The sequence below is a fragment of the Crocuta crocuta genome, unplaced genomic scaffold, assembly GCF_008692635.1.
Source record: "Crocuta crocuta isolate KB4526 unplaced genomic scaffold, BGI_CrCroc_1.0 scaffold193, whole genome shotgun sequence".
In the NCBI taxonomy this organism is placed as follows: domain Eukaryota; kingdom Metazoa; phylum Chordata; class Mammalia; order Carnivora; family Hyaenidae; genus Crocuta; species Crocuta crocuta.
Window position 1 is genome coordinate 5,698,242 of NW_027529624.1, and position 25,886 is coordinate 5,724,127.

At 41.4% G+C, this 25,886-nt stretch overlaps 1 protein-coding gene across 10 annotated transcripts in view; it reads right to left on the reverse strand.

Moving 5' to 3' along the window:
- The window catches only part of RBFOX2 (RNA binding fox-1 homolog 2), a 214,526-nt gene extending 189,343 nt beyond the window's left edge, over nucleotides 1-25,183 (reverse strand). For all 10 annotated transcript variants that reach the window (XM_077762052.1, XM_077762050.1, XM_077762045.1 and 7 more), the window contains exons 1-2: nucleotides 25,142-25,183; nucleotides 1,431-1,481 (exon numbers count right to left, since the gene is read on the reverse strand). In XM_077762052.1, the coding sequence (XP_077618178.1) occupies nucleotides 1,431-1,481; nucleotides 25,142-25,183 (93 nt within the window). The remainder of the gene's footprint in view (nucleotides 1-1,430; nucleotides 1,482-25,141) is intronic.
- Between the last annotated feature and the right edge of the window lie 703 nt (nucleotides 25,184-25,886).

Here is a 25,886-nt window from a genome sequence, read left to right on the forward strand (position 1 = left end):
ATTTGAAGTAAACGACTGCATCTTTTAACAAAAGCTTCCCTAGGGACAAACTTCAATTCCAACAGTGATGATTCCACTGGGAGATAAACACAGGGATGAACAACATTTTCCCTCCCCGTTTCTCCCTACCCTACCAGGGGCCAGCTTGATGCCAACCCAGCACCCAAAGTGCAAGAACGGGGCAAATCCCTGAAGCATCGTGGGCCCCTCAATAGAGGACTGCAGATTATGGGGTCATTCTGGTTTTCAAGATCAGCTCCACCAGGGACTCTGATGAGATTCATTTAACTTCCGGAAAGAAGAACTACGTCAACCCTTTAGTTTAACACTCTGATGACACATGTCCCTCGGACAAGCTTAAAGTTGGGAGCTTTATTGGACGACCCTATGAGGAAGCTGGATAGGCATTCAAAGATATCACTAGGGGTAACCTTTCAAAGCTCCTAAACAGCAAGGAGGTAAATTTCCAAGAAAAAAAAATTTTTTTAATGTTTATTTATTTTGAGAGAAAGTATACAAGCAAGCGGGGAAGGGGCAGAGAAACAGGGAGACAGAGAATCCCAAGCAGGCTCCACACTGTCAGCACAGAGTCCAACGCAGGGCTTGATCCCACGAACCATGAGATCATGACCTGAGCCAGTATCAAGAGTCGGGCACTTAACCGGCTGAGCCACCCGGACATTCCAAGGAGGTTACATTTCAGAGGGTCAGTATCTCAGGCCACAGCGTTTCCCTGGGGTGGCTTTACATGCTCCTCTACCCTAACTCATCTTCAGCCTCATTGGCTCAAGGTTTCAAACAGCAGAAGTTCAAGGAAGGCATTTTATACTCTCACCTAAACAGCCCAGAGGATATCTCACAGGACACAGGGCTGCTCGAACCCACACTAGGGCCTGGGCTTTTATCCAATCATCTTCCCAGTGTAACAAAGAAAGGCAGCAGAAACTTCCCTCTCTCAAGCTAGCCTTCCTGATTAAAACCATAAGGCTGAATTCCCCCAGGAAGGAGAATGGAATTTTTTTTGTTGCAGATTTTTGCAAGGACTCAAAAAAAAAACCTGTGCAGGCAGGAGCTAAGTGGCAGAGAATTAAGAAACAAGCCCAGCACTTAGAATTATGAGACACCAAGAAAACCATGTTCCAAAATTACTGTAACAGCCTGGAGTAGAAAAAACAAAAGCAGTTACGTCTGTGCCTGCCTGATTTTTCCCCCAATAACATCCCCAGTTTCAGACACGCCATTACAATTCTTTTAAGGATTAAAAAATGTGTTTTATTTGTATCTCTAAATGTAAATTCACTGCCAAAACTAACCATGTCAACTCTCCAAAATACTTTCCGGAAATGCTCTCTACCAGAGCATCCTTGGGACAAACACACACACACACACACACACACACCCCGTCTGAGTTATAAACAGCAGATACCAACCTGGCTGTCCCGTGCTGGGAATCCATGATAACCTGGAGTCAGTGGCTCGTTCTAAGAGAAAAAGAAGAAAATCAAACTATAAGACAAAAGAAAACATTTAAGAATCATCAAAATCATCCAAACTGATCAAATATAAATTCCTGCAACAGTTCCTAAGATGTTCTATCACTGCATTCCACTCTACACCCGTCAGCAGCCTCTACAATGGCAAAAACTAAGCCAAACAAATAGTATTTGCTTCACAATCCTATTCATGAACACTATTTTCCTCCTTGTACAGCTCAATCGGTTCCCTTTGCAGTACCCCTCAAACAGGGAGCCACTGAAATTTGGGGCAAATCAACTCCTAACTCCACACTGTGAGACTTTAGCTTCCCTGGCCCTTAACCTCTAAAAGCCACCAGCAATCCTGAACACTAGGACAACCCAAAACGTCCACACATTTCTGGAAGTCACATGGCTACACAGTACCACCCCTACTGAGAACTACGTTTTAGCCACTCCCCCTCCCCCCCAATCAATATGCATTCCTTTAGTTCTTTGAACCCTACGTGAAATCCCTATATCACCCTTTGGGACCCGAGTGACTCTAACCATGTATATATTAAAATGTATTTAGGCTATTTTTACAATTTCCTTTTCGTATTATATATGACTTAATCAATCTTATTTTTGTAAAAGTATATCATATTGAGTGTCTCACCTTCACGTTAACCACTAAATCAAAATCCTTGAAGGCAAGAATGATAGTCAGTAAAAGCTGTGCAAACCCTATTAGTATGAGGCATATGATATGAGCACTCATTCATGGCTTGGCCCATTCAATAATCTGGTCAACATATACTGAATACCTAATTTTTTTCAAGTACTGCTGTGTGTGTGTGTGTGTGTGTGTGTGTGTACACGATGACTCATAGTTGTCAGTAAGAAAGGTAAGTAACACAAGGCCCTTGTCTTCAAGTGAACTTTTAAGTGGGAAGAGAAAATAAAAGTGTAAATGAGAACATGCTTTTGTAATTTTTTTCAACATGCTCAATACCACTACCTGGAAGATACTCATCTTCTTCTTCCATCCATTTATACTTTCATTCTGACTAGCAGATTAACAAGGTACGAATTTTCACGGATGGGACTTTCATATATGGCAAAAGAGAACTTTCCAACCAATGGTCCACTTGCTTTGATTAGATCCTTGCCTCTGATAATCAAATACCCACACTGTTTTCAAAACCATGAAAGCCAGGAGACAACATAAGCTCACTGCAGAGATGCCATGTGTGTCCATCACAGTTTGCCTGCAATCTAGCACAGTGTCTAACACGTGGTGGGCACACAAAACAATGGGGAAATATATACATGGAGCTCAAAAAAGCACAAGCTATTTTGCCATCCGTCACTGATTCAATCACAGACAATCCACGTTCTCCTTTTTGATTCCTTAGTCTCTATTTTGGATGTTTATAAATTAAGTCTCCGCAGAGAAAGCGCACCAAAGATAACAGCCTTGAAAAATTATAGGTACCAAAACAATCCTGAGGAAAAGTAAAGCTGAAGGACTCATGTTTCTAGATTTCAAAGCTTCCTGCAAAGCTACAGTCATCAACATAGTGTGAGACTGGCCTAAGGAATAGACCTACAGATCAATGGGCTACAACTGAGAGTCCAGAAACAAACCCAGAAGTTATAATCAACTGATTTTTGAAGAGGATGCCAAGAAGATCAAAGAAGGAAAGAACACTCTTCAACAAATGGTGAAACAAATGAATACCCACACGTAAAAGAATAAAGTCAAACGCTATCTCATACCATACAGAAAATTAACTCGGAATAGATCACAGACCTAAAACCACAAAACTCTTCAAAGCAAACACAGAAGTAAATCCTCACGACTTCAGATTAGGCAACAGCTTCTTCAGTAGGACACCAAAAACACACGTGACAAAGGAAACAACAGATAACTGGGGCTTCAATGAAATTAAAAACTTCTGGGGCTCAAAAGACACCATCAATTCTGGGACTCTCCTGCCTAACATAGTGATTATAGTTAATAATACCATATTATCTACTTGAGAGTTGCAGGTCGCCTGCGTGGCTCAGTTGGTTAAGCATCCAACTCTTGGTTTTGGCTCAAGTCACGATCTCAGTTTGTGGGATGGAGCCCCATGATGGCTCTGTGCTGACAGCAGGGAACATGCTTGGGATATTCTCTCTCCCCCTCTCTCTGCCTCCCTCAATACAACTAAATCTTAAAAAAGAAAAAGAAGGGGTGTCTGGGTGGGCTCAGCGGTTAAGTGTCCAACATCAACTCAGGTCATGATCTCATGGTTCGTGAGTTCAAGCCTGGCATCGGGCTCTCTGCTGTCAGTGCAGAGCCCACTTCAGATCTTCTGTCTCCCTCTTTCTCTGTCCCTCCCCACCCTCTCAAAAATAAATAAATATTTTTTAAAAAGTTCCCAAGAAAGTAGGTCTTAAATGTTCTCACCATAAAAAATAAGTGGCAATTCTGTGACATGAGGCAGGTGTTAGCTAACACTGTACTGGTCGTCACTTCCCAACATATACATGTACCCACTCAACACCTGTATACCTTCAACTTATACACGGTTACAGGTCAACTATACCTCAATAAAGTGAAGGGACTCCATTAAGTAAATGAAAAGACAACTCACAGAATGGGAGAAAATACTGCAAGTCCTATGTCTGATAAGAGGCCTGTACTCAGAACATATGAAGAACTCTGAAAAAGGCAACCCAAATTTTAAAATGGGGAAGGATTTGCATATGAAGTTCTCCACAAAGATGTACAAATGGCCAGTAAGTACATGAAAAGAAGCTCAACATTGTCAGTCATTAGCGAAATGTAAATCAAAACTGCAATGAGAAAATACTTCACACCCGTTATGGAAAAAAGAGGAACTTCAGTGAGGATGTGGAGAACCCGGACTCTCCCACACTGCTGGTAGGAGTGTAAAATGGTGCAGGCACTTGGGAAACAGTCTGGCAGCCCAAACAAATGTTACAAAAGAGTTACCGTATGACCCAGCGATTCCACTCTAGGTGTAAGGAAGAAAACTAAAAATACATATCCACACAAAACCTTGTTTCAGAAACGTACATAGCAGCTTTACTTCGTAATCGTCAAAAGCTCAAAACAACCCAAATGTCCACCAATCGCTGAATGCATAAATAAAGTAGGATATATCCATAACTGTATGTTATTGGGCAATACAAAGGAATGAAGTACTGATACAACACAGATAATCTTGAAAACACCATACTAAGTGTAAAAACAACAACAACAAAGGCAGCAAATTGTATGACTCCATTTTTATGAAATATCCACATTGGACAAGTCTACAGAGAAAGAAAGGAGATTAGCAGCTCTAGGGGATAAAAGGGCGGAATGGGAAATGAGTGGTAAGAGGTAATGGGCTTGTCTTTGGTGTTGACAATGTTCTGGAATTAGTGATGACAGATGTACAACCTTATGATTATACTAAAAGCCGCCAAAGCACTAAAAACTACTCAAATCAATTTACAAAGGTGACATTTATGGTCCGTGAATTCTCTTTTATTTTTTAGCGTGTTATTTATTTTTGAGAAAGAAAGACAGAGACAGAGCATGAGCAGGGGAGGGGCAAAGAGGGAGACCCAGAATCTGAAGCAGGCTTCAGGCTCTGAACTGTCAGCACTGAGCCCAACATGGAGCTCGAACTCACAAACCGGGACACCATGACCTGAGCCAAAGTCGAAACTTAATTGACTGAGCCACCCAGGTGCCCCCCCCCTTTTTTTAATTTTAGAGAGCATGCAGCAGGAAAGAGGGGTACGGTGGGTGGTGGAGAGAGAGAGAAAGAGAGAGGGAAAGAGAGAATCTTAAACAGATTCCACACTCAGCACAGAATCCAATGCAGGGCTCAATCCCACCATCCTGGGATCATGACCTGAACCTAAATCAGGAGTCAGACACTCAACCGAATGAGCCACTCAGGAGCCCCATGGTCTGTGAGTTCTATGTCCATCAACCTGTTATTTAATAATAGTAATAATAAATAGGCAATATTAGCTACTTTCACACGAATTTTTACAGGGGAGACATATACAGCTTAGACTATGACAAAAAGAACAGGGTTCCTTCTGAAATCCACAAGTGCCTTGTTTGTTCCGGATTCTGTAATTCACTTCAACATCATTCCCTGTGAATTTTAACAATGATGATGACAAAGGTGATGATAACTGCTAGATATTGAGCAATTAAATCAGGTATAGTTTCAGGATGGAGGGCAAGAGGAAGAGAAAACAGCAAGAGAAGGAGATAATAAAGCACAGGTACTAAGGGGGGAAAAATGATCAACCCAGGTCTGTTGGATGCCCAAGCCCCTGTTCTTTCCATTTTATCAAGTTCTCTTTTGTAATGACCACTCCACAATATTTAAGAAAACATTGGAGAAGCGCCTGGGTAGCTCAGTCGAGTGTCCAACTTTTGATTTCAGCTCAGGTAACAACGTCAATGTGGGATTGAGCCTCGCATCCCATTCCATGTGCTGAGAGCAAGGGGACTGCTTAGGATTCTCTCTCTCCCTCTCTCCCTGTTCTTCCCCTGCTCACGCTGCCCTCTCTCTCCCTCAAAATAAATAAGCAAACTTAAAAAAAATAATAGAAAACACCCAAAAGCAAAATTAACATTCATCATTCCCAGAGAATATGCCATATATAAAGTCTATTCTTGAGTTCAGCAAATGCAGAGAACTTTTTATAAGGAAAAAAAAAAAATCACATTCCTATCAGCCAGTATTGTCAGAAACTTTAACAGCAGAAGGGCGCTAATTGGGTGGCTTAGTTGGCTGAGCGTCAGACTCCTGATTTCAGCTCAGGTCTGGGTCTCACATCATCAGGTCAAGCTCCATGTTGGGCTTCAGGCTGCCAAGACTGCTTGGGATTCTTTCTCTCCCTCTCTGCCCCTCCCCTGCACACATGCCCGCTCGCTCTCATTCTCTCTCTCAAAATAAATAAACTTAAAAAAACAAAGAAAAGAAAGGTTAACAGCAAAGACAGAACAGGTTGCACAGACACACATCAGAGGAAATGGATTCGCCCCTTCGCGGGCCTCTCAGCAAAGTTAGGGTCATCTCTTGCCCATCGTTCAGTTAAAGCTCTCTGGAACTCACCAGCATTCAAAACTCCGTCTCTCTCAAAGTGGCCCGCACTTAATGACAAAGGCTTGCTTTCCTTTTTAACTTTATCATGTATAAATCTGTCCTTTCAAACTGCATTAACTTTGCATATTATTTAATTTATAAAAATGGATCGTATTGTATGTATTCTTTAGCAATTTCCTTTTTTTTGCTCGAAACTATGAGATTCAACTCTCCTTATGAATGTTACCGTCTGTCACTAACAGTGACTACTGTTTGGTATTCTAGCTCATGACTATGTCACAATTTACTTACCGGTCTTATTTTCCTGTTAATAGAGTTTCAAACTGTTTCCAGTTATGCTTTTTGTGTACGCTCACAAACCATGCTGTCTATGAACTTGGATGTGAGGCATCATTTTTCACTCATGAGACAGGCGAAAATGAAAATGAAATTATCACGACTTAGCAAGAAGAGGGAATAGGCACCTTCACATCTAATAGCTGGAACAGAAGTATATCGAGACCACTGCTTTGGGGAGCAATTTGACAATAATCAAAACGCTAAACGCACATACCTTCTTGTAATTTCATATCTCCGGCCTGTGCAGTCACTCTAGACAATGATGTGCACATGTGCTCAGAGAACTGTGTGCAAAGACTTTCAATGCACTGCTGTCCATAATAGCAAAAAACTGCAAAGAGCTTCAGTCTCTGTTAATAATGAGAAAAAGCGCTATTATATTATTTCAGCACCCCTGTGCAAGCTTTTAAAGGGGTAAAACCTCTACGAACTATCTCAAGTCATATTAAATGACAGCCAAATAGTGTGCTATTTTTCTAAAGAGGTATTTCTACATGTATATTAAAAAGTAAGTAAATGCCCAGGGTGCTAAATACATAGGGGTTACCTCTAGGGAGAAGAGTAAGATCTGGGGAAGGCTGAGAGGGCGCGCTTTATCTGAACTGCTTCAATTTTACAAAATGTAAAATTCACATATTACTTAGAACATTATAGAGAACTAAAAAAAAGTCACCATTACCAGTGTTCTGTAGTGTTTTATAACTTAGAAAAACACCTTCATATAGTCCTATTTAGTCCTCACAATGCAGAAAATGGGTTTTTGGTTGTTGTTTTTTTTTAAATGTTCTATTTATATCTAGGAGAGAGAGAGAGAGAGAGAGAGAGACAGCGTGATCAGGGGAGGGTCAGAGAGAGAAGGAGTCACAGACTGAAACAGGCTCCAGGCTCTGAGCTGGCAGTCAGCACAGAGCCCGACGTGGGGCTCGAACCCACGAACCGCGAGACCATGACCTAAGCGAAAGTCGGACGCTTAACTGACTAAGCCACCCAGGCGCCCCAGAAAATGGGTTTTATAACTCTCGTTTTACAGATAACAAAACAGAATCTCAGAGATGAAGTGATTTGCTAGCGGTCAAACAGCTAATGCCAGTGGCTGAGGCACCTTCACTCTGTACCCAGTACCTCCGCTGCTTCGTGACCGCAGTAAAGAGCACTCCTCTGGCCCTGGGCCAGTGTTGACGGTCCAAGATGTGCAGATCTGAGTTTTTACTCAGTGTGAAAATAACTGATATTTCAAGTAGAGACAGAATTACAAGGCTGGCTAATGGGACAGACGGGCCGGAAATCAGACGTGTTAAACTCCAAAATGACAGGCTTCAGCAGCAAGCAAGCGAGCAAGCAAGTAAGCAAGTGCTCTGGCCGGCGAGACCGGAAGAGTTCAAAACAGACTCTGCGTAGGCACAGAGGCTGCTCAAAAATATAAAATACCAACCACAAGAATCCTTAGTGACTACAGAGGTCAGCAGGTTAACCTGTTTAGAAGCTTCCGGCTAGCGGGCCTCAAACAGAAGGCTCCTTAAGCAATAGTCAAATAGAGCAACTGCAGTGACCCGTGCATGTAGAGTGGACACTGAGAAGAAAAACAGCACCTGACTTTTGTATTCTTTGATGCGCAGCTTAGAAGCTCCCACATGCACCTATGCTTGAAAAACCCACTGAAGCCAAAGAATCCTTCCTTTATTCGGTACGCGTGAACGAATAATCGCCTGACGACAAGCGCGCATCAGTATCCTTGCCTTGAGGAGCTCAGACTCTTATAATAATGACAAGAGAATGTGACTGACCCCATAACCAACAACAAACCTCAGGCCTCCAGAAGATCTTCTGGAACAGTGTGTGTGGGATGGGGGTGGGTGCTCACCGGAGGACCACACCTCAGCACTGTGACTGCCTGATGCATGCTTCAAAGGCACCATGTTTCTAAAGCCACTTTTTCCTAAATGAGTCTGAAGATCAGTATCATTTCTGAATGATGAGCCAAATACCTGCCCATTGCATAAAGTACCCAAAATACCACACCTGAGAGGAAAATCAAAAGGCACTGCTTCCTTAAGCATTTATTTTTATTTTTCAGAGAGAGAAGACAGCGGGGAGAAGAGGGTCAGGGAACAGAGAGAGAGAATCCCAAGCAGACTCCACACTCAGCGTGGAGCCCAACATGGGGCTTGATCCATGACCATGGGTTCATGACCTGAGCTGAAATCAAGAGTCAGACACTCAACTGACTAAGCCATGCAGGGGCCCTTCCTTAAGCATTTTTAAAATACAGTTAACAAAGAAGAGTTAGGAGAAATTAACAACACTGAAGATCAAAAACTCCCTACATCCCTACAGAAATACAGAGGTGACCGAATACTCTAACCATAACCCCTAACCAATGGAATGATCCATAAAATGTTAACAGGAGCCTATGGAGGACACCCTCCCCTGGTTTCACCTGCTTAGCAGATTGTGTGTTCAACATCCAGAGATTTATTACCAGGGTATTTCTCATTCTCAGGCTTCTACCACTGATGAGGACCTTCTAGGAGCAGGGTGTAGAAACCCAGAAATGCACAATGAAGTTACAACAAGTAATTTAAAAAAAAAAAATTAAAAGGCACCAGAAACCCATTTCACAAAATGAAAGGGGAAGAAAAATATTGAGAATGTAACAAAGTAAATTCTGCCACCAGGCAACCTGGGGAGAGAAAAAGTAAAAAGAAGCAAAGGAAAGAAACAAAGTTGTCCTCTACAAACAAAACTTGGGCAAAGGTAACAAGTCCAGATTTTTCACGGACTTATTTGTGGTTGAAAATGAACTTCACATTACCCTGTGCACATTTAACAATGGACATGATTAAACCATACTGGGTGGAAAGAGAAGCAAATCGAGTTTCCTAAGATATTTCACTACCTTGTTTTGCAGCCAAAGGAACTACTGTCCAAGTATGGACATGGAATCGAAGACACAGGAACTGAAGAGGTACCTAAATTCCATATGCTGTTACATGCAAAAACCAGTCCCAGCAACAAGAATCTTTGGCTCAGGAAGACAGATTGCTAAGCAACCATAGGGCATCATTCTGCCTCCAAGCCATCCAGGAATCAAGGTACCCGGAGATAAGATGAAGACTTAGAAGGGATGTGAATCTGGCGGTATCTAACAACACAGTCTCAACATAAATGCAACTGATAACTGGTAAACCAAGCTTTCATACTCCACTAAAATAGGACATCATTTATTCTACTCATCCCAATCAAGACAACTGACGATAGTACCCCAACACCGTGTCTGGGGTGAGAGGTGGTGAGTATAACAAAGTAGTGTTAAGTACTAGCGTAAGTAACACGTTTCATGTTAAAAGCTGACACTGGGATTTGCTGGGTCCTGGCAGCCCACCTTTGGGACACACTGAAATGTCCTCTTTTCAAGAACAGTCACAGATTTCGAAGAGATAGCCAATCAAAACCCTTTTCTTACAGGTGAGGAAGCTGACACTGAAAGACAAGTAAGTACTCTGTCCTCAGTCATTCAACAAAGCAGACAGAAAAGAGAACCTACAGCCTAGAACTCTGGACTCTCAAATCATGGAAGCTGTTGATACTAGGCTAACTGCTGCTGTAAGGAGCTCCATTTGTGAAGTAACAGAGAAAGCATGGACTTTGGGAGTGAGACAGCTGGCTGTGCCACCTTTTAACTGTATGACTCTGGTCAAAATCCTTAATCTCCTGGATGTAACACACAGTGGGCGTTCCACAGCACTTCCTCCCCACCCCCGTGTCAGTTGCAAATGACTCTAGAAATTGAATCAGTCTAGAGGACTCATTCCTACAAAGTAACAAATCTCCAAATAAGCAATTGCAATTAGCTTACACTAAAGCCAGTTCTTTAAAAATTAGTGCTGGGGCGCCTGGGTGTCTCAGTCGGTTAAGCGTCGAACTTCAGCTCAAGTCATGATCAGTTTGTGGGTTTGAGCCCCGTGTCGGGCTCTATGCTGACAGCTAGCTCAGAGCTTGGAGCCTGTTTCAGATTCTGTATGTGACTCTCCCCTGCTCATGCTCTCTCTCTCAGGAAATAAATAAAACATTAAAAAAAAAATAGTGCCAAAGGGCCATCCCGCATCACTTGAAGGTGTTCAAACACTAGGTGACAATTAGCAATGTTGAATCCATTCCAGCACTCGATGAGAGAAAAACCAATGAGATTAGCTCTTAGGTGAGCAAAGCCGCACGTCCTCTTGTGACGTATATATGCATGGGCCACACAGCCCACCCTGCCGGGATCCATTCCTGACTGGCTAATTCTCCCAGTTCTTCAATTTCCTTTACAAACCCATTCTGTTCTAACTTATTTTTTTTTTAATGTTTTATTTATTTCTAGGAGAGAGAGAGAGACAGCGCAAGCAGGGGAGGGCCAGAGACAGAGGGAGTCACAGACTGAAACAGGCTCCCGGCTCTGAGTTGGCAGTCAGCACAGAGCCCGACGCGGGGCTCGAACCCACGAACCGCGAGATCATGACCTAAGCGAAAGTCGGACGCTTAATCGACTAAGCCACCCAGGAGCCCCCTAACTTATTTTTTTTTAACTAAAATTCAATCATACCAAATTGTATTTCAAAATACATAAATAATAAAATTCTCCTTCCATCTATCCCTTCCAGTACCAAGGTCTGAGATGAGACTATAAATATTCTTCAGCAGCTTCTAGTTTTTTCATTTTAAAAATACTGCTGTTACGTAGAAATAATATAAAATTTACCATTTCAACCATTTTTAAGCGTATGGTTCTGTGGCATTAAGTACATGCACGCTGTTGTATAACCATCACCAGCATCCATCTCCAGAACTTACTTCAAATGAAACTCAATGCTCCTTAAACTCCCCATTGCCCCCTTCTCCTGTCCCTGGCAGCCCCCATTCTCCTTTGTCTCTGTAAATTTGACGACTCTAGGAACCTCATATAAGTGGAACCATAACCTTTTGTAACTAGTTTATTTTACTTACCATAACGTATTCAAGGTTCATCCACAATGTAGCCTAAGTCAGAATTTCCTTCTTTTTAAGACTAATATTGCACTGTATGGATAGACTCCTTTTGTTTAACTATTCATCTGTTCATGTATATTGGGTGGCTTCCACCTTTTGGCTATAGTGAATAAGGCTACTATGAATGTGGGTGTGCAAATATCTGTTGGGAGTGCCTGCTTTCATTCCCGTGGTTATACATCCAGAAGCAGAATGGCTGGATTCTTGGCAAATCTATGTTAAATATTTTAAGGAATCGTATACCCTTTTCCTCCACAGTTGCACCATTTTATATTCCCACCAGCCATACACAAGGCTTCCTATTTCCCCACATCTTCGACAACACTTATTTTCTGGTTTCTGTTTGTGTTTTACAATAACCATCCTAATGAGTATGAAGTATTAGGTCACTGTGGTTCTGGATTTGCACTGCCCCTATGATTAGTGACATAGAGCATTGTTTCAAGTGCTTACTGGCCATTTGCATATCTTCTTTGCAGCAATGTCAGTTCAAGTCCTTTGCCAATTTTCTTTTAAGTTTATTTATTCTGTGAGAGAAAGAAAGAGTGTGCATGTGCGCACTAGCAGTGGGGGAGCTGAGAGAGCGAGAGAGAGAATCCCAAGCAGGCTCTGCATTGTCAGCTCGTAGAGCCTCATGCGGGATTCAAACTCACAAACCACGAAATCATGACCTGAGCTGAAATCAAGAGTCAGACACTTAACTGACTGAGCCACCCAGGTGCCCCACCTTTGCCAGTTGTTAATCGAGCTGTTTGTTCTTTTCATGTCTGGTATTTTCACCATAAACAACGTTGCCACAAGCTTTTTTTCTGCACTTCCACTGCATAACTAAGTGGCCGTAAAGCAATTTTGCCATAAAAGATACATTCGCCAAAAAAAAAAAAAAGAGGGATATTCATCAAAAAGGACATAATGAAACAAGAAAAATGAATGATAAAATTGAAAAGACTGCTGGGAAATATAAAATACCGGAATACATTCAAAGTGTATAGCATACATTCATAGCAATACTGTTCAAATAACTGATTTTATTTTGTGGATTATACCTTGCACTTGTCTTCCAAGTCTTTCATTGTTTCATTCATCGTATTATGCTAAATAGTTTACCTTTTTTTTTCTTCCTGATTGGTCTTCTTGTTCAGCATCTCACTTTTTCTTTCACTAAAACTTCTTCCTTCATTAAAAGAGATGTCCATTTCCAAATACTTGGGTGTCTATCTATAACCAGACTCTGCCCTGCACAGTGAAAGCCTTCTACACTGCTGTTCCAGGCACCCTGTCACACGTTTGCCGACAGACGTTACAAAGTTCTTCGGGAAATAAGGGTTCGAAACTACGCCACTATATGGACTGCAAGGAGGGCTGAGACTTATATAATACCAAAACAACGGGAGTACCATGTCGATAGAGAAATGAAACCAAACTATCAATCACTTGATGAAACCAACAACTGTCAAGCCAAACTGTCAACCACTTACTTCTTCCCCTTCACCACAAAACTAACTTACAGCCAATTAGTTGTGAACAAAACTGCTTGTGGCCAAAACACCCACCACGAAACTACCTAGGCCTGTTTTGCTGTTATTGTATTGTAGAAGTTCTTTAAATATTTTGGATATATGATTTGTAAATATTTTTTCCCATTTGGGGCTACTTCCCATTCTGTTGATGGTATGTATCCTTTGAACCACAGAAGTTTTTCATTTTTAAGAAGTTCCATTTATCTGTTGTTGTTTTTTTAATCTGTGCTTTCAGTGTCATAGCCAAGAATCTACTGCCAAATCCAAGGTCATGAAGATTTACCCCTGGTGTTTTTTCCTAAGAGTTTTACAGGTTCAGATCTTGTGTGTAGGTCTTAGATCCATTCTGAGGTAATTCTGGTATATGGTGTCAGGTAAGTGTCCAAATTGGGGGGGAGGGGGAGGGTTTGCATGTGGCTTACTGATATTTGGGTACCTTAGATCTCTATCTGCCATCTTCTTCCTGGTTCCTGAGCATCTAGAATTAAACATGCATGCTGCCCAAATGCTGCTTATCAATTAGTTGACTCTTGGCTCCAAATACACCTTTTTGCCTGCTCTCTGAAAATGCATCTGGGCCTTTTAAGTATGTTCCCTCTGACAGCATGCATGATGTCGAGCTGTGTCAATAGAGGGCACAGAAAATACACTTTAGGAGAAAGGGTTTTGCTTCCAGGTCCCAATGTGCTTTCTCAGCAGTTTCCCCCGAGACAAGGGCTTTTCCTGCCTTCCGGCTCCTGCAGCACAAAAAAGCAGGCAACAGCACCCCCCACCAGCACCTTCTCCCAGGAGCCCCTTTGGACCTCTGATAAGACAACTCCCTGTCAACAGCTTTCCAAGACCAGTATCCCCGTCTTTCTGAACATTTGTCTTACACCACTTTGCTTTAAAGAAAAACCTGCATTAGTATCCATTTTTGCTAACTGAAAGAAATCCAGAGAGGATTTTCACTTTCTCAAAGGCAAAAAGCGCCAAGTGTTCAGTGCTTGTTGTGTAGCAAGCCATTACCGAGACCGCGCCCGCCGGTGGCAGCCACGGTGGCACTGCCCCGCTCCTTCCCAGGAAAACACGCTTGGCATAACAGCATCGAGCCGCCGCATCTCTGACCTGTATCTGTGAGCACCTGTGCTTTATCTTTATTTTGTGCATCAGCTAGCATCGCGTGTCCGAAGGTACCAAAAACACCTAACAGAAGTTATTTTGGGAGTCTAGAAGTGCTCAAAATATCCCCCATATATACTAATAGTAATTATTTCTTCACTTGAGTCCATTTTGGATTACAAAATGTTTCATAGGAACGCTCTACTTTCAGAGAGCAGGGAAAACCTGCACCCTAGAAGATAGATTTCTGGCCATTTTTAAAAAGGTAGAGTTCCAACAAGTTCTGCAGGTCTGACATCACCACTCAGAAAACCACAGCCATGCCCTCTGCAACCAAGTCTAGAGCTCATTCCCTGGGGTAGGGGAGGTCTGCTCGTCCTTTGGTGCCTTATCTCAGCCCTATGGGTAATTGCTATTATATACTAATTACTATCAATGATACTGTATCAGGAAGTAAAGAGAACTCGAAAGAGTAGCAGATGTACTGTAACAGCATGTAAAATATAATGTACTACAATGTAATAACAATACATATTTGATGTATATGTCTATACGATACATGATTATTACATTATATTATATATTACACTATATTATAGCCGCTCTTATATTACAACTGCAACTCTTTCGAGTTCTCTACTTCCTGACACAGAGGAGCTGAAACAATGTTAACAGCCACTCACTATACACAGGGCAGATACTACGCATAGTGTGTTCTATACGTTATTACTTGGTATTCGCATTAAACTCTGTGATGTCTCTCTCTATAGGAAGAAAATGGGGGCTCAGAAAACTATGCAATTTGCCTGCAGTAATACAAATCCAGTCCTAAAGTCCCTGCTGGTTCTCTACTATGGTACTGAGTTTTTTTCAGAGAACCCAGCAACACTTTTAAAGGCACTAAAACACCCATGGACAGAAGAAGAACGAACACGGCGGGCTTCACCACCATCCTTAGAGGGGGGGCCGCTTGCAAGGCCGGTCTTGGTTGGTGTCTGAGAACTTAGATTTCATTCCGGGAGGGTTCTGTCCCCAGAACTGATAAAAGAGTGGCCCGCCGTGCCTAAATTCTGCAAATAATATGGTTTATGCCAAACATTTCCTCCTGAGAGTCTGGAGTTGTGGGATGTAGGCCACAGAGGTCCTTCTGTGAACAGCCCTTCCCACTTCCCCTCAAAGAAGAAAACTCTCAGCACCAGGTCTCTAAGAAGCTTCCCCATAGACAACACTGTCACAACTTGCTGTGAAGGAAGCGAAGCACATCCTGTGTGACTCCCCTGGGAGAGAACCCTTGGAAGCCTGAGCCTGATTTCTTTGAGACTTCACCCCTGTGCGCTCCTTCCCACTGCTGATTCTGCTTTATACTTTCACTGTTATAATTCATAGCCATGACAACGGACGCGCACCATGTGTGTGAACGAGATGCTGGGCTCTGTACCTCCCAGTGAATCTCTGGACCCAGGAGTCCTGGGGAAACACAACACAACCTATGACACGCCAAGCACTTTATTAGATACGGAGGACGCAAAGATGAATAGGTCCTTTGCCTTCAAGGAATTTCAAGTCTATTTGAATTTCCCTTCTTTCACTTCTCCAATCTTCACTTCTTAGTCTGTTACCACTTAAAATAGATTAGATACATTTCCCTAAGCCAAATTTCATTCTCAGTGCTGAAGTGATGCTAAATATTTAATACGTCCATCAGGCAAAATCTGAGATACAAAGCTCTAATAAACTCAAAGGCCACACATATTTTCTCTTTACCTTCCCCTATCTCATTGTGTTCCTCATTAAAAATAAATTGACAAGCCCTTGTACATTGCTGGTGGGAATATAAAATGGTTCAGCTGCTACAGAAAACAGTTCAGTGGTTCCTCAAAAAGTTAAATATAGAATTACCATATGGCCTAGCAATTCCACTCCTAGGTGTATTCCCAAAAGAACCAAAAACAGATACTCAAACAAATGCTGTACACACGTTCATCATACCACTATGTGCAATAGCTAAAAGGTAGAAACAACACAAATGTGCATCAACTAAAGAGCAGATAAGCAAACTGTGGCAATATATATACAAAGGAATAGTCAGCTATAAAGAAAAACAGAGGACTGATATATGCTACAATATGGATGAACCTTGAAAACATTCTGCTAAATGAGAGAAGCCAGATACCAAAAAGAAAGAAAAGAAAAAAAAAATCACATATTGTATGATTCCATTTACCTGAAATATCCAGAACAGGTAAATTCAAAGAGGCAGAAAGCAGTCTAGTGGTCGTCAGAGGCTGAAGAGAAGGGAAAATGGAGGGTGATTGCTGAATGGGTAGGGGGTTCGTTTGGGGGTGATAGAAATGGACAGGAGTGGTTGCTACACAACCCTGTGAATGTAATAAACACCACCAAATTGTTCACTCTGAAAAGGTTTAATTTTAGGGGAATTTCATCTCAATAAGAAACACCTTCTTTAAGCAATACAGTATACAATACAGCATAAGTAGAGAAAAACAACCTTCCTGATGTCATCTGAATGGGCACTTCCAGCTAGAAATAAAATCGCCTGCGACTGTAAAAGATATATGTGCTGTATCTCAACATATGCCCTAGAAAGCTGTCTGAAGACTTCAACTGGTTCTAAGCAGAGATACAGATACTGCTGCAGTACAGTACGTATTAATCTTCTTCAAAAAACCATAGAAGATAAAATGTTTCTACTTATACGATTTTGTAATGTTATTTTGGATATGCCTGAATAAAATTAACATTTTAAAGACATTTCCTTATTTCATCAACATCCCTAAAAGTTTATATATTTAGGTTAGCCCCTCCTTTCAATGGGAAAACAGCAAAAAGCCCGATATTCAGGGTTTCCTTATATGCAGTCATATATCAGCCCACAGACCCACTTTTTTCCCCTAAAGTCTAAAAGGATATATCCTCAAATGTTCAGTGATTATGTATCTCAGTGTTGAGTTTGGATTTACAAACAATGGTACACATTATTTTCCTTTTGCCTATCTGCATTTTCTAATTTTTCAACAATGAACATGTATTATTTTTTACTTAATCATCAAAACCATGGAAATAATAACAGCACTTCTCAAGGATACTGTGAAGATTAAGTGACACAATACCCACTGATCCCTTAACACAAGTATTCAGGGTATTATAAGTATGCAATAAATGTTAGGTATCATGGGTATCATAATGTTTATGTTTTTGTAAATATTCCTCAGGATACAGGTCTTTCATTATCTATGACAAAAGCATTCACCTTAATCTAGGCCTGATCACCTGAGTCAAGCCTAAATTACTATAATAATAGTTTTTTGGCTGACCCAGCAGCCTCCGTTCACCTCTTCCCAATTTTCTTATCAAGGCCAGGTTCAACTTCATAAAACATCACCCCTATAATTCCCATGCTAATGGCCCTTCACGGCTTATATGATCAAGCTGCAAACACCCTAAATCTGGCCTTAACTGGCCGTTCCTTTTTCCTCCCCATTTATTTATTTCTTCAACAAACATTTATTAAGGGATTTTCATGGGTCTTGTACCATGGTAGAAACAGAAAGACAAATAGGTTACTAATTCTTCTCCTAAGGAACTCATATTCTATTCAAGAGAGAGAGAGGCATGTAAATAAATACAACATGAATCGTGCAATAAAATGTTAGGGCCCAGAGGGAACAAGTGTACTCGGTAGATAATGGAGTGAGAAAGGCATGGATAGATCACAAGGGAAACTCACAGAAGGCGAGATGTGAATGGGGTTTGTAGGATGACTGCAAATAGCTATTTCCAGGTATCAACTTGACTCAACTTACTTCACACCTTAGGCTGTTCTCCCACATTAATTCAACTTAAGTAAAATCTAGCAAAGTCCAACTCCTTTCACAAGGCAATCCTTGTTAACTATAGTTAACAAGTACGTTTTCAAGATGTGGGTCAAGACCCCTTCATGACATATTTAAGAGATCTCAACCATTATTAAAAAAAAAAAAAAAAAGCTAGAGTGGCAATTCTCAAACTCTTCGGTCTTAGGATCTCTTTACTTTCTTAAAAATTATGCAAGCTTCCAAAGAACTTTTGTTTATGTGGGCTGAAAGTTGGTATTTGCCTATTAAAATTTTTACATATTAAAAATCCAAATAATAAACACTGTTAACATGAAAATATTTTATGAAAATGAACATTTTATAAAACAAAAACAAAATTTAGTAAGAACAGTTTCACTGTCTTACATTTTTGCCAATACCTTTCACATCCAACTTAACAGAAGATGGCTAGAATCTTCTATCTGCTTCTGCATTCAATCGGTCATGATAGGTTATTTTGGTTGAAACACAAGAAGAAAATCTGGCCTTTCATAGATATGTATTTGAAAAAGGCAGGAGTATTATAACAGTGTTCTTCATCCTCTGTTATATCAAAATCCATTGGTCTGTCTTACATTTTGAATGGATTTTTACCTATCATGATTACTGAACATTATGCATGGTTCAATGATAGAATACTAGTTCCTTAAGTTATAAGATCTTCTGTATGTTGACATATCATCTGTACATAAAAATTCACAAGTCATTAATATCACCATCACTATCATCAGAAAAGTCTAAGTACTAGAGCTATCAAGCCCACTGTCCAGGACACAAGTTTCTTGAAATCCTAATTTCAACCAGAATTTTCTATGAAAGCTCAAATGTTATCACTGATAACAAATACTGTCATTGTTTTCCTTAAAAACAGGCTCACTTCACTTTTATTTCTATTTTTTACATCATTTTTAATAAAATCTATGTCAAATACCCATCTAAATAACAACAGCCAGTCACTTTTAAAAATATTTTTGAAATTTATTTATTTTTGAGAGAAAGAGAGAAAGCACGGGAGGAAGGGGGGCAGAGAGAGAGGCAGAAACAGAATCCAAAGCAGGCTCCAGGCTGTGACCTGTCAGCACAGAGCCAGACGCAGGGCTTGAACTCGTGAACCACGAGATCACGACCTGAGCCAAAGTTGGACACTTAACCGACCCAGGCGCCCCTTCAGTCATTTTGATTTTTTTTTAAATTTTTTAATGTTTATTTACTTTGAGAGAGAGAAAGCAAGAGAGAAAGAGACAAAGCACAGAAGGGAGGTGCAGAAAGAATGGGAGACACAGAATCTGAAGCAGGGTCAGGCTCTGAGTTGTCAGCACAGAACCTGATGCGTGGCTTAAACTCATGAGCCATGAGACCATGACCTGAGCCAAAGTTAGAAGCTCAACTGACTGACCCACCCAGGCACCCCAGTCATTTTGATTTTTAAGTAAAAATGANCAACTCAAACAATCACAAGAGTGTTTTCCTTGAGATAACCTTCATACTCGGTCTGCAACAGGGCCTCACATGTATTATCCACTTTGTCACATAGAATATTCAAAAGATACATAATCAAAGTGGAGATTTAATGATAGCAGTAATTTTTCCTGCTTCATCAAGGACACTCTTAAGTGCAATTGGCTTTTTTCCATCTTTAACTGCAAGTGTATAGTGGTGAAGACTCTAATGACCACACGTACAATTTGCTCCACTGCCTTGATTCCTGCTATAGCGTCAATAGTTCTACCCATCACTGCTTATGCAGTATCAGTGCAAATATCGACACAGTGGAAAAGGCAAATAATATCTGAGTACTATTATGAAAATAGTTCGGACCTTTAAGACCTTCTTTAAAAAGTGCCTTGAGAGGGTCCATGGGCCACAGTTTAAGAATCATTATACTAGACTACAATAGAATCTTTAAAAAGAAAAGAATCAGGCATATTTAGTAACAGTAAGAATTATTTTCATAAAACATGTTTTAGTCACATATATACATATAAGTATTTAGACACCAGGCTGTCACATAAAATGGATCTCTCCTTATCATGGGTCATGGTCAAAAAAAAAGCTTGCAAAACAATCCTCTAGTCCATATGAACTACTCCTTTCGTAAAACTACGACAGCATTTATTGAGCATTTGACTTTATTCCCCCACAGACTGATTTCTAAATGTATTATGTATATGCCTATGCCTTCTATTTCCAAGTAAATCATAAGCTCTCCAACTACATCTTTATATATTCTTCCCAATGATAGTAGATATATCACAGGTTTGCAAAAATAAAATAAAAAGTTTTATTGAATTTCCTCATTAGTATGTAATAGGCCTGAGAAGCAATTAAGCTATGGCGTAATAAGCCCACAAATAGTTCCTAGCTTTGACATGTCACAAATAATTCCATGCATAATAAGGTACAGAAAGGAAAGGACAGTTGTCGGCATCACACTGACCTATCTCCCTGATCATCTCTGAGCCTCAAATTCTTCCTCCCCCTTCTAAATAACACCACCTACCTCCTAGAGTTGTTACAGAGGTTAACTGAAATAATACATACAAAGTGACCTGTACCATACCTGTTCCTTAATAGGAGAGCACAGCTAAAGAACAATAACAAGAATGAGAAACAACGCCTTATTTGTACATAACTCTTCACCACCTACACCACAGGCAGGACTGACCACTAAAGGATCACGGGTCTCAGGGGACCATCTAATTCTAATCCAGCTCCTTCATCCGCACTCTACTCCCCTCACCCCATACTCACACACACACGCAGACCTTACAGATAAGAAAACCAAAGTAGTGCAAGGTTTTAAATGACTTCCTTCTGGTTATAGTCATTGAGGGCCAGAACTTGTATCAAACCCATCCTCTTATTCATAACATTGCTGCTAAACAGAGAACATTATTATTTGATAAGAGAAACTCAGGTTCAGACTTCATACGGTAAAGTTAACACGTACAAGGTTGCCAAGGCAGCAAACAACAAAAAGGGGCATGGAGCCCAACACTTCCAACTGCAAGTTCGGGGCTCTTTTCAACTATCACTTAGAAAGCTATCTAAGAGTATGAAATTCACTTTGTGCAATCATTGATAATTATCTGTATTTGGATCCGCATGAAATAAGACATGATTATGCAAATACTTATTATGGCTGACTATGCCAATTGATAACCACCAACAAATTAGTTTGTGTTATGGCATTTAATTCAAACTGGTGTTTCCATGAACTGAAGATTTCACAAGCTTTGGCATTTAAAACAAGATACCTCTTAATTAGCTCAGAGTATAAAGGAAATCTATCCCAAAAGGATAATTCAGCAGCGTTCAAAAAAATCCCTCTAAGATAGGCAAACATGCTGAATATCATAGTCTTAATTTAAATTAACACTTTCACCAAAAAGGTCAACATTGACCAAATAAATTTTACTTAACTGATGTATATTGGCTATTTCAGCTTCCCTTCTGTAACAGTCTCATCACTCACACTGCTATTCAACACGACGCCAAAGCAGCTCTGTCGCTTATTAGCAAGTAACCAAGGGCAAGCTACTCAACCTTTCTGATCTATAGAATAGATGTGACTATGCCTGTATGTTGCACAGATGCTAAGATTAAGCACAATGTATACAAGGCGTCTAGGAGTGTATCTGCCTACCCTTCAGATGAAAGCTATCACAACAATTTCCATTACTTGCTTCTAGTTCACAACTCCACCATACCCCTCAGCCCCCTAATGGTTGTAAGAATGAGTGAAAATGGGCCTTTCTCGCTCCTGCTCCTGCTGTTGCTTCCAATGCTTTATAGGCCACAGCTGCCGATCCTCCGACCTAAACTCTCTGCCATCTATGTCTGGCGTCCCCAGAGCAAGTCCCTGAACTTCCTCTTACTGTGTTAATTCCCCAGTCCAAAGAAAAGAAATATATACTCGTTACTTATCAATTCAATGATCTTCTAATAATCACCATCGCCATGTTAATTCTTGCTTGGCAATGATCTTGTTAGACCTCAAATGAAACCACCTGAATTTATGGGCTTTTTTCTATACAACTGTTTTATTATTTAAATGTTCATTTATGTATTTATTGAGAGAGAGAGAGAGAAAGAGAAAGAAGAAAGAGAGCAGGAGAGGGGCAGAGAGAGAGGGAGAGAGAGAATCCCAAGCAGGTTTCACACTCAGCACAGAGCCCATCACAGGGCTTGAACTCACGACAGCAAGATCATAACCTGAGCTGAGATCAAGAGTCGGATGCTTCACCTACTGAGCCCCCCAGCCACCCCTATCCACCTCTATCAGATCTCATCATACCTGATTCCTGCACCAGCTCAACTACTCAAGAGTAACTCCTATAGTTCTTCTCCTTCCAGCCCTCTTGGGAAACAGCCTCCATTAAGTAAAAGGTACTTTGTAGAAAACTGTAGCAAGAAAACGATCCCTACGCTCATCCGTAGCACAACTCCATGGTTGAGTAGCTGGAAGGACAAGAGAGGATGGAACTGGGTCACAACTGGCGGCCCTTTCCAAGGGGACAGAACTACCAAACAGATCAGCACCCGAAGGCTGAGGGGGGCAGGGCCAAGGCACTAACACGCACAGGCTCTGTAATGTGGTAGATACTTTCTATCCATTATTTCATGGTCTAGGGATGACCTAGGGATGACCTCCGTATCCAGGTGAAGAGCTGAGACGCAGAGAGGTTAAATGACTGGACCAAGGCCGAACAGCAGTAAATGGTGGAGCCAGAGCCACCGTTCCAAGTCTGCTCTTCCCTTATACAGTACGCAGTGACTCAGTCCCAAAAAGCACTCATCCCTAGGCCAAGCAGTAGGGGAGGGAAAGTGCATGCTCACCTACACAACAGCTTGGCTAGACTGTTTCTCTTCCACCAATGGGAATAGAGGATAGGTAATTCACCTTTAAAATGTAGCAATTGCCCAATTACTCGCATTGGTAGAAGAAAAGCAGTGTTTCTTAAATTTTAATGTGCATACAGGTCACTGTAGGATTATCTTGTTTAAAATGCAGATTCTGATGCAGTGGGGTTGGGGTGGCCCCTGGGAGTCCGCATTTCTAACAAGCTCCAGGGAAATGATGACGCTACTGGTGCTTGGCCCATACTCAAAATAGATTATACACTCGGCGGTCCCCACAGCTGGCTGATCATCAGAATCCTCTAGGAATCATTTAAAAACTAAAGATTACTGCCGCCCCTCCCCCCACTCCAGGACATCAGCAGCGTATGGGATCTCTGCCCTCATCATTCTGCAGTTCAAAAATATGCGTAATTACTAATGACGATAACTAGAGCAAGCATCGATTGAGAACATAGCAAATAGGTCGCAATGCTTTATAAATACTAGCTTACGTACCCCTAAGCCCCACATTATCAGGTTGGTACTTCTAGCGCTATGATCCCTATTTATACATGAGGAAACCAACACACCACGGGACTGTCACTTGTCACTTGTCCAAGGTCAGCCAGGAAGTAGCAGGACAGGGTTTGTTCAAGGCTTGAGCCAATCGGATTCCAAAGAGTCTGTGCTCTCACACACACCACATAATGCTGCTTCCCCCACTACCCAATGGTAATGTCACTGATTTTAACAGACACCCTTGAACAAATAAATCCAAATGGGTCACCTCAGATGTCATCCTAGGAAGGCTCTGCTCTTAGTCCTCAGATGCTGCCATCATTCCAAACAATGCCACCGCTAAACAATCTAAGAGCTCTTTATCTGCAAATACCTTCAGAACCTACAACTAGGACCCGAAATATCTTTAACTGGGATAAAAGCTTGCCATTTGCACACAGATTTTTTTTTTTTTTGACAACCCCAAATCAGGAAAAGCCCGTCTGGAGAAACCTCATCTGAGCAACTAGGTTGTTGTTGTTGTTGTTTTTTAAATAAAAAATTTGGTGTTAGGTATTGAAAATGATTTCCTTATTGCTCATCTCTGAAGCTGATTCCAAATGAGAGTTATGTTTTCCGCAATGTCTGTATCACCAGAGCCAAAGCGACTATTTTGAAGGGCAGTACTCATTTGGATGCACAGATTTTGTTATATTTGTTTAAAAAAAAAAAAAAAAAAGACCCTCTCAGTCATTCCAAAAGAAACACATTTGCCCTTCACTAGCAATGTGAACGCGCAGCATATGTTCAGAATGACTGTCTTGGAGCATGCAGATTTCCTTCCTGCTGCAAAAGCAACTGTTTTGAGTCTCTTTAAAAAAAAAAATTTTTTTTTTACATAAGAACTGTGTTTTATTTATACACATCCATCCACAGAAAAATAAATACGATAATCAGGCATTAATGAAGCAGTTAGCTGCATGCAGCCCTATGAAAGGCATCATACAAAGGCAACTACATCTCTAAAACGTGTGCACAAATAGCCTCACATACAAGGAATAAAGGCACACACAAATACTACCGGGGCTAGAACTATAGAAAGATACAATTTCTACATCTAGATTAGTTCCTTCATTAAACGGATACGTCCTCTTTCAACAAAGAAAATATTCTGCAAATTCAGAATGCTTTACAGATTTTTAAAAAGCAGGCATTAAGGCAGATCAGCACAATTCCACAGAACCAACCTCTCCGCTTGAACTGGACTTCCCACACCTTACTGAAGCCACAATTCCCCTGCACAAACTCCCACTCCACCACCCCCCACGCACACCCAACTCCCCACCAACCTCACAGGGGTTCCTGGGCTGGTCCATGGAATCTGATGACATCACTCTCTCTTCCTTCCTGGAATTCTAAACCCTGCTGCTCTCCCCTCGCACACAGCTACCATCTCCATGGCAACCTCACCTCCTCCTGCTTCCCTATTGGCTTCATGGAGCAGGATACACAAAAAGGTTTTCCGTTTTCCCCCCACCCCCCGCCCCCCCCTCCCCAAAATGATGCCTTCAACAGGAACCTGAGCTAAATTTAGCTACTTGGGATTCAGAGCCCTATGACTAAGAAAATACAGAGAAACGTCCTTCTTCCTACAGTCCGCTAGCCTCTCAGCCCCACCCTGAAAGCGGCTGCTTGACCTGCTTGCCCCCGACCCAAAAGCAAATGGCTATACCTGCTGAGCATGAAAACAGCCAGACGACCCCACACGTGACGTTGGTACACAGAAAATTCTTACACCCGCCTCTCCTCCCGGGGGTGGGGGTGGGGGGAAGAGAACAAAAATAAAAGTCTGCACCAGTCAAAAAAACAGTGGGACATTTGATGCACTGAGCCTCAGACTGCTGCCTGCTTCCATCCCAAGCCATGAACTGGGGAACCCCATGCGTAAAGGCAGAAATCTCTCAACTCTTACAACCAAATTCTCTTGCTATTTGCTCGATATTATTTCCTCCACCAGAGGAAACGCGCTAAGCCTGGAACCACAAATCCTGGGTCCAATTTTCCATCCCAGGGACTGACCTGCTAGGTAAACTG